Source organism: Octopus bimaculoides, chromosome 28 (genome assembly GCF_046866305.1).
Source record: "Octopus bimaculoides isolate indiv1 chromosome 28, ASM4686630v1, whole genome shotgun sequence".
Lineage (NCBI taxonomy): Eukaryota > Metazoa > Mollusca > Cephalopoda > Octopoda > Octopodidae > Octopus > Octopus bimaculoides.
The window spans coordinates 6,596,675-6,613,317 of record NC_142955.1 but is presented as its reverse complement, the minus strand read 5'-3'; the positions used below and the strand labels follow the sequence as shown (position 1 = coordinate 6,613,317).

At 36.5% G+C, this 16,643-nt stretch overlaps 1 protein-coding gene and 1 pseudogene across 1 annotated transcript in view; one reads left to right on the top strand and one right to left on the bottom strand.

Moving 5' to 3' along the window:
- Window positions 1–2,663: 2,663 nt before the first annotated feature.
- On the bottom strand, window positions 2,664–5,088 carry LOC149130501 (uncharacterized; annotated as a pseudogene).
- A 986-nt stretch (window positions 5,089–6,074) lies between these two features.
- Window positions 6,075–16,643, top strand: part of LOC106880996 (centrin-3) — a 70,017-nt gene continuing 59,448 nt past the window's right edge. The window contains exon 1 of the mRNA XM_014931179.3: window positions 6,075–7,348. Within this exon, the coding sequence (XP_014786665.1) occupies window positions 7,332–7,348 (17 nt within the window). The 5' untranslated portion in view covers window positions 6,075–7,331. The remainder of the gene's footprint in view (window positions 7,349–16,643) is intronic.

The window sequence follows — 16,643 nt, the reverse complement described above, 5'->3', positions numbered from 1 at the left end:
GTGGTGCGTCATTCCTGGCAGCATCTGGCCCTCAGGCCATCTCACTTTGGGGAAGTTAAAGTCACTCAAAAGGAATACACTGATATGTTGTTCCAGTTTGGTGAGAACTTCTATCTTTGCTAGACAGTCTTCAAACTTACCTGTAGGATTTGAAACATCTGGTTGGTGATATGTAGTGCATATAACAATATGTTCAATTTGAGTATCACACACTGAATTTGAATATTTGGCAGCAGGACCTAGGGTGCGAGGTCCTCTCAAATGTAGACAGTAACTCCACCATGGCTCCTTTTTTTTCTATCTGAGTGTATTAGAACATATTGTGGTATATGTATTTCTGCATCCTCTATGTCAGGTCTAAGATGTGTTTCCACAAGTACTATGTATAGAGCTCGACTGCATGCAGCAAGGTCTCTCAGGGATGAGATTTTTGTTTTACAGTTGAGATGGCAACAGCCCTCCAATATTAGAAAAAATTTTCTGTTTGGCTGCCAATTTTCAATCCCTTCAATTTCAATTTCATATTCAATGTAATGATATAGTTTTATATGCTAATCAATATCATGAAAATCATTTTTGCCATAAATCAAGAAATAAAGAGTTATTAGCTTTTAAAGTTTGAAAAGTTTGGGTAATTTTAGCCAATCATAAGCCACAAACACATTCATGCCCATTTTCATAGTAACAAGCCAGATGAGAACTCTTTTATCCATGAGAAAGCATGCGTTGACAAGTATATTCTAGTCATTGAGATGGTTGTCATATGTACTAAAAAATAGCAGCCAAATGTCTCAAATAAAACACCAGAGGAGGATGCGGTTTCATAGTTGCAAGAAAAGGGCGTTATAACCAAAAGAAAATAATGTAAAATAAAGAAGTACAAAAATGTAGTGGGAATATGTATTGGTGATGCTCACACCAAGGATGCACGGAGTTTGTCAGTGCGGAAAGACACATGGTTTGAAAGTGGCACCATTCCACTTAAGACTGTAGTGCTTTTCCTTTACTCATGGGTTAAGTAATTGACTTCAGTCTGGTTCTGTGTTGAAGAACTGAGGACAAGCCATTGCACAGCTGTTGATCATAACAGCTATGTTAGGTAAGTATGTGTGGAGGACTGGCTCTGTCATCCAGTTAAGGTTGGTAGTCTTGAGAAGATTGTTGAGATTGACAAAACAGTCTTTTAAAGACGGAAGTACAACTGAGAAAAGGTCCTACCTGAGCAGTGGGTTTTCGAAGGAGTGTATCATGAGACCAGACAGGTTTTTCTTTATGCAATACCACCGTGAAACACTGGAGGAATGCATACCTCACACAATTCTTCCAAGAGTCAGTTTTCAGCGATTTGTGGAGAGTGTACTCTCACATTCCTGAAATTGATGATTACAATTTCGAACATAGAATAGTGAACCACAGCGTTGAGTTTAACTCGAAAGATGGTACCCACACTCTGTAAAGCAAGGTAATAAATGATGCTGTGGCACTTATTGTTCTATGGTAGATTCATATCTCTGTGAATTTATGTAGTTTAGGAGATATGAAAACTGTGATTTGTTCGAGAAATTGCTCAAATACATTTCTAAATTCCGTTTTTAATGAACTGGTCAACAAAATGTTTTTTTTTAAATATTTAATTTGTAATGTGCTGTTTTGTTTTTGGATAAATCTTTTAAGTTTTTGTTAAAAGCTGATTAATGTTTACTTTAACTTGCTACAAAGGAAAAAATTGAATTGTATGAATATTCTAAAAATCCTTTCCCCACCCGCTCGTAAAACATTTTTCCCACAAATTTCTTTATAATTGTAATCTATGCCATTTGAAAGGTATTTATAAAATTTCATCAAAAGTTTTGCCCTCTCCTAAAAGTCATGAGAGAAAAAAATCAGATCATGTGAATTTTCCATAAGTCCTCTCCCCAAACCCTTGTTCGTTGGTGCAAATTTTTGTTTTCATATTCATTTAATACACATTTTGGTAATTGTTCAGTTTAGGGATATTAAAAGTAAATGATAATTAAGGGGGAAATAACTAGTAAAGAGATATAAGTCAACTTACTGTTAACATAAACACTCTAGTAAGGTAACATTGTGAATTACAATTTTTGCATGTGCATAAATTCATAATTAGTCAATTCTGTGACAACCGCTGAAGAATCTTGTCTCATGATTCAGCTAATTGGGTGATATTCCAAGATTCCTCCACGATTGATTCACAGTTGAGGATTTCAGTTTCAGTAACAACGAATTGCAGTCACGCTGGTTTTCCACATGCCATTCTGATCAATTCCAATATTAGTGAACAGGTCATGGTCTCAAAGCGACAAAAATATTTTGGCAAATTAAATTTAAATGTTGAAGTGAATTTAATGGCTTTTGTGTTTTAAATGGCTTATAAACACCTTCCATGCTGCAATTGTTTTCATTCCAGCATGCAATCTCAGATCAGGTCACTTGCTATGCAAGTACATCTCTGTAATATCTATATTGTTTAACAGTAAGTTGACTTATTTATGTCCCTCTTCTAGTTATCTCCCCCTTAATTTTTATTTACTTTTTTAATATCCTTAAACTGAACAATTACTCACATTTTTAGCTGAACAGTTTTGTACAATAAATTTAAAAGGTGAGAACTGTAGAGTGATAAATTAGAAGAACTAGCATTCTTTGCTGCAATATTTTAAGTAAAAAGTTTCTTATTCTTTACTTTATTAGAATAGCTTGTCCTATACTTTTACAGGTGTAATAACCTGTCCTGTACTTTTTCAGGTTTATAATCTTAATATTACTTTTCATGCTCACATTTTTCCATGTAATATATGCATGATGGACTTCTTTCAGCTTCTGTCTACTAAATCCACTCACAAGGCCTGAGGCTATAGTAGAAGACACATGCCACATGCGCAAGGCGTCATGCATTGGGACTGAACCTGGAACCATGTGGTTGGTAAGCAAGTTACTTTATTTCATTTAATTGGCCATACAAGCCACACATAGAGGAAGTAGTTGCAGGCTGGAGAAGGACACAATGATGATGAAATGAAAGAAATGGTTGGTGGGAGAAGCAAACAACGCCCGCTGATTATTGTATTCTCGAAAACATTGTTCTTTTTTTGTTTTTGTTTTTAAAACAAAACGAGGTATTAAACCTCTTACCTCAGTTCAATAATAATTGACGTAATTGTCTTTACAAATTGAAGTGCTGAGCCTCTTACAAAAAAATACAAACAATATAGACAATGAAGGATCTTATCCTTTCTCTCCAACCAGGCCATATGCATCCTGCAGGCAATCCTGTAGTTCCAGGTTGGTGCCCCAAAAGGCAAACCTATACTGGTCCTTTGGAAAGGAGTCCATCACCCTGAACATTTCAACATCCGTTAGGACCTCTGCAGTCACCTGCGGAGGACAATCCGGGTCTCCAGTCCAGGGCAGGGTCCTCTCCCTCCGGCCCTCTAGCTTCTTTATGAAGCTCTATATTGCCCCTCCCTTATGAAAGAAGATCACAAAATCATCTGTCATTGCACTGGGAGGGGGCCACAGTTTCTTTCGTTGGTGGCACAATTCCCACCAATGAGGTTTCAGGACATGCTGGCACTGTACTACTAACCGCCAGCAATGTCCCTTTCTTTGTTTTTTTTCTCTTTTTGGATCTTGTTCAAAACAGGGGCACCAGTTTTCATTTATGTTTTATGTAGTGTTTTTGGTACCGAAAGACTTTCAAACTTCGTATACTTATCTATTTTGTGTTATAGAACAGAAAAAAAATTTTGTATTCAAATTTATTTCATGTAAAAAATTGTCTTATTTCAATAATTTCTACTAATCACTGACGTCTATTCAGTTGAAAACAGTTAACGCTGTATATCGTATTAATCCCCTAACCCTAACCCTAACTCTAAAATTGTTACACACATAGATACGCACAGCGTAATTTATTATATAAACAATATATGCGTATAAATTACGATTAAACCGGATGAAATATGTCACAGGAAATAACATTTTTATGACCGGCCAGCAGTAACTCTATTCAGCTGAATAGACGTCAGTGATTGGTTGAAATTACAGAAATACGGCAACTTTAACATGGAATAACTTGCGATGTACGTTTTTTTGTTAAGAAGACTAAGAGTAAAAGATGTTTTATATGACACATTCTACCAGTGTCCCAAGTTTCAAAGTGTTTCGTTAGGAAAATACTGGTGCCCCCGTTTTGAACTAGATCCCTTTTTTTCCCTCCCTTGTGCTATGGGAGAGTGTAGTACCTCTGCTTTATCCGGATGATTTTCCCTCCCTCCCGCAGCTTTAGGGTCCTTCGGTGGGCAACCATTGTTGCCCACTTTGTTTCTTTTTTCCCTTTTTTCGAGGAGCTGGAGACCTCCTCGACTGCTTCCATCTCTCCCTCCAAAGGAGGAGCAGGGGGCGCTACTTTTATTAACTGCTCTAGGATCTTACTTTGGTCCTGGGGACAGGTCTTCTTAATATGGCCCGGTTCTAGGTACAGGTGACACTTGGGAGGGCGTCCCTCAAGTATCACTGGGTACCTGCAACTGGCCATTTTCAAAAAATCTGGGAATACCAGATCTTTAGCAGCCGATTAGGTCCATCGGGTCAAAACCGCTTTTGACCCCACCCAATCAGCTGCCGGCAACAATTTCACATTTAGCAGCTTGGATCCGCTGCCATCCAGGCCCCGGCGAATAGTATCCTCTATCCATTCCGGTTCAATGCCCGGTGGCAGCCCACAAACCCAAGCTCTTGTTAATCTCTTCCCACAGTATGTGGAGAGAAACAGAATCTTTTGCCCTTCTAAAGGTTGGCTCGCAAATTTGCGAGCCACCTCAGGGGTGTCAAATAGCAACCACACCGTTGCATACCTAGCACCCCTGGAAATAAACTTAATAGTTGGCAGATATTCTGCCAACTCTTTTTCAATTTCAGTCTTGGGAAAGACCGTGATGGTGCCGAGTGACTTAGAATAAGTCCTCAACATTACCGTTCTCTCATTTAAGTCTTTTAACCATTGCTTGGGTGGGATAATTTCCCACTCCAATGCAGTGTTCATCTTCTTCGCCATACTTGAAGAAAAAAGTCCAATAAACAATTCAAAACAAAAAGTCTAAACAAAGTCCAAAAAAATAGTTTGAAGGAAGACAAAGAAGAGCAGAAAGACAGAGCAGAGAAAAAGAAAGAAGGGAGACAGTTCAAATCACAGCAACACACAATTCCGGCCACCCAGTAATCCTGGCCAACAGGTACTCCAAAACGTACTCCAGGGTCACAGCAGCAGGAACACAAAAAAATCCGCCACAAATTGGTAGAATTTTCCAAAATATTCCACAATTTTTCGGAGGTGCGATATGCCCCCAAAACAATTCTCACAATTAAGTGAGACAGCGCAACTAGAGGCAGACAAATGCCTCGGAACTCAGTAGGGATTTCTTGTTCGCAAAAAATGTACAACAAACCCCCACTGAATCCCCAAAAGACATAGGTCTTACCTTATAATTGCGCCTTCGAATTTTTTCACTTCAAGAGCGCTGTGAAGCAACGTTTTGATAGCATTCAGTGCACAGTAACCAAATAACGCATGCGCAGTATGCAACACCACACAGCCATTCATATAAAAATCACACGTGCTATATGTTGGACAAAACATATTCTATTTCTTAACTGGGTGAAAATCTCAAATTTAAACCTCTATAACTTAAAAAAAAATTTTTTTTGGCGTTCCTTCGTTTTGGCTCGACTAAACCAAAACAAGAAGTCACTTGTTTCCGTGACAACTCGACAATTCACTTCGGATATCTTCGTACTTTCCTGACAGCTGCTCTTGTGTGTGTGTGCGCGCGTGCGGTTCTGTACACCCACACACAGACAAGAACAAGCACGCACGCACGCACACACACACAAGAACAGCTGTCACGGAGGTCACGAAGATATCCGAAGTAAATTGTCGAATTTTCACGGAAACAAGCGACTTTTTGTTTTGGTTTCAACGAAGGAACGCCAATTTTTTCTGGAAAAAGTGAAATATTTCCAGCAATTTAGCATGAAAAACTACATTAACGTAATTAATTAAAACCTTTTCAATAAACTTTGATTTTTGAAATCATGGTAGTCAAACAGAAAAGATCCAAATGTTGCTTACAGTTTTTAATCGCACATAGGGTCAGTAAACAAAGCAAGGAAAAAATACCAGTCGGCAGTTTAATAGTTCAAGTTGGATGACAAGAATGAAGCTCACTCACCCTCGCATGTGCTTGCCAGAAAACGATTGACATGTAGCATGTGGAAGTAAGAAAAGAGAAAATACTAACCCCCATGGTCTTTAGAGTTCCAATTTATACCAATGGGAAAAACAGAAAGTAGTTACGAGAACAAAGGAATGTGTATATCTTATCTATCATAATCTCCAAATGATCGTAACTCAAACAAATGAACCAAGATAAGTTGGACAGGTTACATTTATAATTTTCAAGTACGAAAGTCGAAAACAAAGAAAAAGATCTTATAGGAAAATATATGTTAAGGTTTCGATTCTTAAGCTATAAATCCAAGAAACGATTTCTTACTCTCTCACACACACATACAGTTTTAGATTTGTTGACTTGTAACTCAGAACACGAGCAAAAACCAATCTGAATCAGACTTTTTGTTTATTTATGTATTACCGGTTCTACTGCGCTTTTGCCGCTGTATACATAATAAACCAATGGTAATTGTTCAGTTTAGGGATACTAAAAAAGTAAATAAAAATTAAGGGGGAGATAACTAGTAAAAGGACACAAGTCAGCATAAATATTGGATATTATTTACTTTGGAATTGATCAGAATAGCCGGCGAGACTGCATTTCATTGTTACTGAAAATGAAATCCTCAACTGTGAATCAATCATGGAGGACTCTTAGAATATCACCCAATTAGCAGAATCACGAGGCAAGATGCTTCAGTGATTGGCACGGCATCGTTATGAATTTATACACGTGCGAAAATTGTAATTCACAATGTTACAGTATTTAAGCTGATTTGTTTTATATCACTTTACTAGTTATCTCCCCCTTAATTTTTATTTATTTTTTTAATATCCCTAAACTGAACAATTATCTAGACTAATTCTTCAACAAATATATATTAACGACAGAGGTAGTATTACCGAGAGGTAATATTTATCCCTACTTAAATGTCGATGTTTTGTTAGAATAAATTATACTATAGGGGATAATTTAATATTTCTCACGGAAATACTGAACTACGGCTAGAAAATAAGTATATACACCGTTACTATGTAAACTCGTAATACTTTCTCAATACAAATACTTGTGTCAGCTATGAGTTTGTCTTTAAGGTCAGTTATTCTCTATTTTTGTCTTTAAACCTTTCGTGACTGTATTTCTTATGTAATACTAGCTGCTTACGTGTTTTATTTACTTCAGAAGATAATCAGGAATTTGGAAGGATTAAAAAAAAAATGTAAGTGGTATTAGACGGAACGTATCAATCGTTTCTGTCGTGAGGGTAGAGGGGGAGACCTAAATTTCTTTATTTTTTCCCCCGTCTTTTCTACCCCTCGGTTTTGAGCTTTTTATATGAAACTGGTCCTTGGTTGATTTAGAATTAAATTTTGGTGTCACTTCCTTTCAAGTGTTTCTTTTAGTTTTAATAATAATAGTTGCGCATATCTTATCAAGATACGGGTGTGGCTAATGAAAGAAAACATTATCATTTTCAAATCTGGTGGATAGCCACACTTCATCCTCTCTGGGCAAGCTCAATAGGGCGAATGTTTCGTTTGTCGAACATGAGCAGTTTTGTACAGAATAACGTTATACATACATACATATTAATATATCGAGTTGTAATAAAAAGTTTAACATTAAACTAATGAATTCCTCAATACACTTCGTGGAGTACATATACTATAACAATATGGCAGCGTTTTTCAAACATTTGGCACTATCATGCTATTAGCTGTCAGAATTGAAAGTGCTCTCTGCCTGCATGCCTGTTGCTGGCCTGTCGATTCTTTGGCTACTGACAGCTAATACCATGACTGGCCGGAGCGAGCTATATGTCTGTCTCTCTCTCTCTCTCTCTCTATCTATCTATCTATTACTCGAAAGTTCGCGCGTCCGCGCTAGCTAGTCGTTTAAAATATAAAAATATAATTTTCAACAGAGAGAATTTATCAAAATAGAAAACAAATGAAGTTTGAAGTTTTAAAATAATAGGATCGACCACTCACGACTAGCTAGCGCGAACTTTCGAGTAATAGATAGATATATATAGAGAGAGAGAGACAGACAGACATATAGCTCGCTCCGGCCAGTCATGGTATTAGTTGTCAGTAGCCAAAGAATCGACAGGCATGCAGGCAGACAGGAAGACAGACAGACACTTCACTAGCAGGCAGTGAGCACTTTCACTTCTGACAGCTAATAGCATGATAGTGCCAAACATTTTTGTCGCGATCCATTTTATTTATCTCGTGTCCCACTGAAGGGTCGGGACCCACAGTTTGAAAAACGTTGGTTTATATTCTGCACTTTGCACCCACTTGCGTTGTCTTTCTTTCCTTCTTTTTTGTCGCAGCTCACAGGTTGAAAAGCGCTACCGTATAGTATGGTTACTCACGAATGCTCTCGATATGAAAGAACCCAAATGTACTACAGTTTGACTAAGGCTAACCGGCTAAAACTTCAAAGTCACTCGTCCCTCTTGTATAAGATATATATATTTAGTTTTTGACCCGAACAAAAAAATGAAAATAAAATAGTGTAATAGCTGTAAAACGCATATTATAAATGAATATCCAAAAATAAATGTTTTACAACTATTTTATTTTCATATTTTTGCTCGGGTCAAAAACTGGAGGTTAACCATATCGTTTTCTTTTTAGAAAAACAGAAACGGAGAAAAAAGCACGCTCTAAGAAGTAGAGCAGTCTATATTTATATATGTATGTATTGAAAAATAGGAGGCAGTCAGAAATTTGGATAGTTCTTTATTAGCGCATTCGTTCGTTAACCGAACTCTTCTAGACAAAAATTAAAACCATTCTAATTTTAATTTTTGTCCGGAAACAGTGAAAAATGAAAGGGGGGGGGGGTGAAATTTCGAAAATGCGATTTAAAAAATTTTTCGGATCCTCCATAATCAAAAACGTTCGATTCCGTAAAAAAAATTTTTTTTAATCAATATATATCCATGGCTGTGTGGTAAGTAGCTTGCCTACCAACCACATGTTTCGTGGTTCATTCCCACTGCGTGGCACCTTGGGCAAGTGTCTTCTACTATAGCCTCGGGCTGACCAAAGCCTTGTGAGTGGATTTGGTAAACGGAAACTGAAAGAAGCCCGTCGTTTATATGTATATATATATATATATATATGTATGTGTGTCTGTGTTTGTCCCCTACCATCGCTTGACAACCGATGCTGGTGTTTTTACGTCCCCGTAACTTAGCGGTTCGGCAAAAGAGACCGATAGAATAAGTACTAGGCTTACAAAGAATAAGTCCTGGGGTCGATTTGTTTGACTAAAGGCGGTGCTCCAGCATGGCCGCAGTCAAATGACTGAAACAAGTAAAAGAATTTCACTGAAAGTTATGATGGAAAAATCAGATCTTGTGAATTTTCTAAAAGTCCTCTTCTCCCCTGAGTCATTAGCATAAATTTTAGATCTTTCTGATTTGGCGGACACCATTTGTTTTCTAACGAAACACTTTCAAACTTGAGATACTGGTAGAATGTGTCATATAAAACATCTTTTTCTCTTAGCCTTGTTAAGAAAAGTTTCTATATTCCAAGTTATTTCATGTTAAAAGTTGTCATATTTCGGTAATTTCAACATATCAGTGACGTCTGTTGAGGTGAAAACAATTACTTCTGTGGTTTGTCAACAACACGTTCTGGCGGTGTAATGGGATCTTTTCCCTTGAATAAAATTACTGCCGTTGTTTGTCAACAACAACTATCGGCGGTACTGTTATTTATGACATTGTTCGTGCGTTTGTACTGGTTTTAGCTTTAGGGTTTTAGGGTTAGGGTTCGGGTTTTAGATAATCTCGTTTCAAACCACTCACCCAATGAGTATTTTTGCCAAATTTGGTGAAAATGTGTTCAACAATTTCTCTGTAATTTTTCTATGTACTGTGTACTCAGTAGCACATTTTCTAAATGATGGTAGAGTTTGATTTGAGGAAGATTTGGCTGCTATTTCTAGGAAACGAAGCAACTGTTTGGAAGCCCTTTCTTTCAACTATTTTGTTGGCTTGATTCCCTTATTAGCTATTATCCAATCATCTGAAACAAGTAGAATAGTGTAATTCAAGCATATTGGCAGTAGCTAATAAACCTTTCTATTATAGGCACAAGGCCTGGTTTTTGATAGAAGGAGTAAGTCAATTATATTAATCCCAGTGCATAACTGTTGCTTAATTCAAAAGGATTACCAGGGACTAACGATATATACACCGCCACAAATTATTGTTGACAAAGAACAGCAGTAACTGTATTCAGCTGAATAGACATCAGTGATTGGTTGAAATTACCGAAACATGACAATTTTTAACAAGAAATAACTTCGAATATAAAATTTTTTCTCTGTTCTATAAGACAAAATGTACAAGTATACGAAGTTTTAAAGTGTTTCGGTAGAAAACACTAAATAAAAAGTGGTGTTCGCCAAATCAGAAAAATCTTAAATTTTTTTTCATATTCGTTTTCTGCATGCTTGTTAACACACAGCAGGCTGGTTTATTATTTTTTTTGTTGCTCACGGGTGAAGATCTTTATATTGACCCAAAAAACTATATCAACTAAGTAAAGGGCCTTCCTTAAATGCATTAAAAGCATTATAACAATCTTATTGCTATTTCAGAAAATTGTCGCCCTTCTCTTTGAGACAAATGTGGCAAAATGAGTAAGACAAGATAAGGTAAATTTGCTGCTTCAGTTCTCTAGAAAACAGACTCATACACATCAATACCCATCCCTAGACATCAGAAGTGAAAAAAATATCTATGTTAAATGAAAGAAGATTAGGGGAAAATGGCACATGATATGAAATTAATGAAACTCAACTAATTAAAAAAAAAATCCTCAAAATATTCTCTATAGCTTCTTCATGGTCTGCTGCAATGTTTTCTTCACAATATATATTTACACACAATGCAGTTAAAGAGAAGAAATTATTGAAATTTGTCATTAATCATTTTACCACATTTTAGACATGTTTTGAAACTTGAAAATTATTAAATTAGATATTAGTGTTGCGAAAAGTGACTTTGAATCTAACAGAGAAAAGAATATTCATTATTGAACATCAAAAATTATCCAGCTATCAGACGTTACTCATTTTGCCCCACTCCTTATCTACTATATATTATTTGTATTATCACACGCATATATGTATATACGTATACATGCATATACTCACATATTATTTGTATATATATATATATATATATATATATATATTATACACACACACACACACACTAGCAGAGATACCTGGCATTTGCTCGGGGTTCAAAATGGCATAGTTTTTTTATTGTTTTACATGTTTTGGTCATATGACTGTGGCCATGCTGCAGCACCGCCTTTAGTCGAAATCGACCCCAGGATTTTATTCTTTGTAAGCCTAGTACTTATACTATCAGTTTGTAACGGCTAACTTATGGGACGTTAACACAGTAACATCAGTTGTCAAGTGATGGTGGGGATACAAACACATACACACACACACACATATATATATATATATATTTATATAAGGGCATTACTATACAAGAATGCCTCACGCTATGAGGGACTCTAAGGTCAGACTACCATAAAAAACACATTTTTACCGAACGCGAGGAAATGCAACTCTCAAAGCCAGCCCCTTAAAAACAGACTGAATTATAGATCATGATTTTGTAGTTATTGTAGTATTATACAACTTCTACTCGTCAGTATAATATGGTCAAGATAAATAGAAGTAAACAGAAAATCAACGTACCAAACGAACACCGTGTATCTAGCTACTTGATAAATTCTTGTAAAAGAATTCATCCTATTATTGAATTTAAATATATAACCAGAATATATTCAGTGCTGAATTTATTCTGAAAATAACATATGTACCGAGATGCAATTCGAAAAGCCCGCCACATACATAGATATATAGGGATAAACAATCTTCTATGTACTTTGCTGGATACACGGTGTTCAGATTGGAGCCTGGTGTAGCCATCTGGTTTCACCAGTCCTCAGTCAAATCGTCCAACCCATGCTAGCATGGAAAGCGGACGTTAAACGACGATGTTGATGATGATGATGATATCATCATCATCATCATCATCATCGTCGTTTAACGTCCGCTTTCCATGCTAGCATGGGTTGGACGATTTGACTGAGGACTGGTGAAACCGGATGGCAACACCAGGCTCCAATCTAATTTGGCAGAGTTTCTACAGCTGGATGCCCTTCCTAACGCCAACCACTCAGAGAGTGTAGTGGGTGCTTTTACGTGTCACCCACACGAAAATGGCCACGCTCGAAATGGTGTCTTTTATGTGCCACCCGCACAAGCCAGTCCAGGGGCACTGGCAACGATCTCACTCGAAAATCCTACGGGAGCCAGTCAGGCGGTACTGGCAACGGCCACGCTCAAAATGGTGCATCTCATGTGCCACCCGCACAAGAGCCAGTCCAGGGGCACTGGCAACGATCTTACTTGGCTTGCCGGGTCTTCTCACGCACAGCACATTTCCAAAGGTCTCGGTCAGTAGTCAATATATATATATATATATATATATATATATATATATATATATATATATATATATAATAATGATAATAATAATGCTTAAAACCTTAAACTAGTTGGAAGGATGGAATTAATGGTAATAAATGAAGGTATGTCTCTGCCAGTGCTGACATCGATGCGCTCTCTGTGTTATTTGGTTTACTAGGCGATTCTTGGAGAACAGAATATGGAAAAGCTCCAAGTTACAAAGAGGACAAAAATCCTTACCTTTGTCGTAGGGAACTGAGGTAGCCAGTACAGACCATTCCAAAGAGAATTGTTTATTGCAATCTTTCAGTTCCCAAATAAATTTACTTAGGCCGGTGGTGTTAGCTTTATTCCTATCCCTAAATGAAGAATAATGGTTTGATATTCTCTTGGAGACCTGCGTCGATGAGCTACCTACGTAAAACGAGACATCAGCATGAGACATTACCTTCTATTGAGAAACCACATTCTTGGTCTTGGCATTCGCACTTAAAAACTTAATTCTATTAGGATTTACTTCTGAGATGCTAATCTTATTATTGCTACCGATATTGTTATGTTTCCTAATATTGTACATACTACCTATATTAATACCTAAATGACTATTGCCATCATATGAGTGTTAAATTATTGGAGTAATTATTTTTGTTATTGATATGAACATTACTATTATTATTATCATAACTGGGATGGCTGTCTAGAGAAGAATCTAAAAACCTGAGATTATGGGAAGAAATAACCTGTAACAAGTTTTTAGTATTAGAAAACCCAAATCTAACCTTATGCGAGTTGATTATTGGGTAATAGTGGGAACCCTTAGGAAAGTTCCTACTCACCGCGTCTCTGAACTGCCGGACCAAATTTGATTTAACTTGCTTCCCAAATGAGAGGATGAGCCAGATATTATTATCAACAGATCTAGATACAGTATTAGTGTGCTTAAATAAATAAAGATTTTTGAATTTGTTAAAGTGTTTAGAGCCAGTTGGGCCACCTCTCTTATGTGAGTGATAAGCATGTTTCATTTTCTCAGTAAAGTGAGAAGAATGGGAAGAAATAGAAATGGGTTTATCTAAGCTAGTAAAGGGGGTATCATGTTGTGTAAAAGGAGAAAGATCACTAGAAGAGTTGATGTACCTTACCTTGTCTCTATAACCTGCCTTCAATAAGGCTGAATTATAAAAGTCAGCCTCCTTATTGAAAATTTGGGAGTTAGAGGAAAGTTTGGAAAGCCTAATTGAGATACTCCTAACCAAGTTAGTAGTTATATGTCTTGGATAGTTACTAAAGGGGCTTATGTACTTGAGATTAGTTGATGGTTTATGGAAGAGAAAGTGTGTATTACTATGTAAGTCTAAAGTAATGTCTAGAAAGTTTGCTACAGAGACCTCATCCTCAAAAACAATGCCAAAGCCCATTCTTCTAAAGAATCTAGCTAACCTATTTTTAACCTTTTGTATGCACTGGGCAGAGGCATTATGGAGGTATAGCAGACAATCATCCCTGTATAGACCTCCATTTATGTTAGGGAACTGGTCTGCCAATTCATACAATAAATACGAACAGACCACATCAGCTATTTGAGCTGAGTCTGAACTTCCCATAGGAACATCAAAAGCCTCTGGAGTATCCTTACGGATCCAAAGTTTATTGTTAAATTTAATGATAGATTTATGAGCAGCTAAAATTACATTAATTTCTTCCCTAGAAAGACCTGCCTTATTATGTGCGAACCAAAGTGCTTTGTTAAGGATAATAGGGTTAATAGAAGAGTAGAAACTAGAAATGTCAAACTGTATAAATTTGGTATTATTCTTATCTTTAATTGAATTAAACCAATCTATTACTTGAGAAGAATTTGACCAAAGATTCAGTTTTAACTTATCAATTATTGTGGGTACATATTTGTCCAGAATGTTTTTACTAAGAATGCCTATGTCAGACCTAGAGGGACAAATAAGACGTAGGGAAGGGTTGGAACAAAAATTTATCTTATGGTCCTTAAGAACAAAACGAGGTTGCTTAGGGACCAGAGGTTGTCCTATTTTGCAGATTGTATTTGATCATAATTTCCTTAGCTTCCAGGTTAGCTTTCCGTAGAATATTGCTGTTGATAGTCCTATAGTTTTTTTCTATCTCTTTCTTCCATGTATTTATCTTTAGACAGTTTGTATAAATTTCCAGTTTTATCCGACTGTACTAATCCTTTGGTTCGATTGATTTTCTTGGTAATGTTGTGGAGGTACTTAAGATGACTGTTCCTGAGAGGAGAGCAATGAAACTTAATATTCCTCACTATAGACCAAATGTCCTCTTCAAATTTATCCAACTTAGAGTTAGACGGGGGAGAGTTCCTCGATTTGAAAAGATTCTTAAAGTTCAAATTAATATCCATTTTGTTATTTGGTATGTCCCTAATATCATGGAAATAGGTTTTCCATCTGATTCTGTTTAAAAAGGAGTTAGTCTTGCTAATGAGTAATTTGATGTAAGTATTCCTTGGTGGAATAGGAATATCTTTAATGGATGCGCTTATGTCAAAAAGTTCCATAATTGGTAACCATTAAATTAGCAGGCTATAGTGAAGACTGTAACAATATATTAGTTTATGTATATATTAGTATTATCTCAGTTTAAACCTTTAGTATAGCGTTTACAGCCCCCCTCCCATTATAACTATGTAAACCAGCGTTCTTCTAATGGTCACTTACTTGGTCATATAATATTATAACTCATAAGTTACCTCATCATCATTATGCATTTGTCTTGCTCTTATATGTTGGTTCCCTGATGAGGAATATATGTGGAATTCCAGCAGCTCTTACTTCTTTGGAGTAGAGTGCACATATATTTTGAAACATATGTAGGAATTAAAGGAACTTTTATTTATATGCGTTTTGCTCCATTTATTGTTTTATATATATATATATACACACACACACACACACACACACATATATATATACATACACACACACACACACATATATTGTGTAGGTATCAGTTAGAGGGGAAATTAAATCCAGAGTCGCTCCTAGGTAGGTACAGTCTTTTGTAAGGTTGTATGGTAGCAGGTGGTTCGTTTGGTAAACCGAAGTTTAGGTTATATAGAAGAAAATGGATATAATAACATTGGGAAAGTTGTGGTTTTCGCTGGTATGTCTTCAATTAATTAGATAACAAAGAATGTAAAAGCAGAGATGAAGGTAGCATTAACGATCGTTTCAATTTACTTGTTTAAGTAAATCTCTTCAGAATGTGAATATAGATAGATGCATCGGTTAGGATGCAAAAATAATTGATACATATGTGATGGTAATGTGAACAAAAGTGGTAATTCTTACATTAAATTTTTGTTCTTGCGCTGGTAAATTCGCTGGGTAGAGGTTTGCTTGTGGTAAATTGGTTAGTTTCGTTGGGTAATTAGGGCAGGGTGAGTATTATGTAGGTGCAGGTTTCCTAGTTTAATTAAGCACATTTTTTTTTGTGTGTGTATATTCAATTTTTTATATTTTACGATGAGTTGTCACTGGCAGTGTAGGTGAAGGTGAACTCTAACAGGGTGACAAGGGAGCTAACTCATACCAAATTTTGAGTGGTTTCAAAATGTGTTATGGCTAATAATTGTCTTATTGCTAGAGTTTAGGAAGTTCTTAGTGCTAGGAGGGGCCCTATGTATGTGCAAAGTGTATTATTATGGCATGTTGGGGGAAAGTGGGTTTGCGGGGTGACTATTTGTGTGTAAGTGTTTAATGTGTTTCTCAGTTAATTAGACTTATATAGATGAGTATTCTAGTTTGGGATTATGAAGGCATAGGGGCCTGCATGAAGACAAGAGGGGCTATTCTACCAGTATTTTGGAAA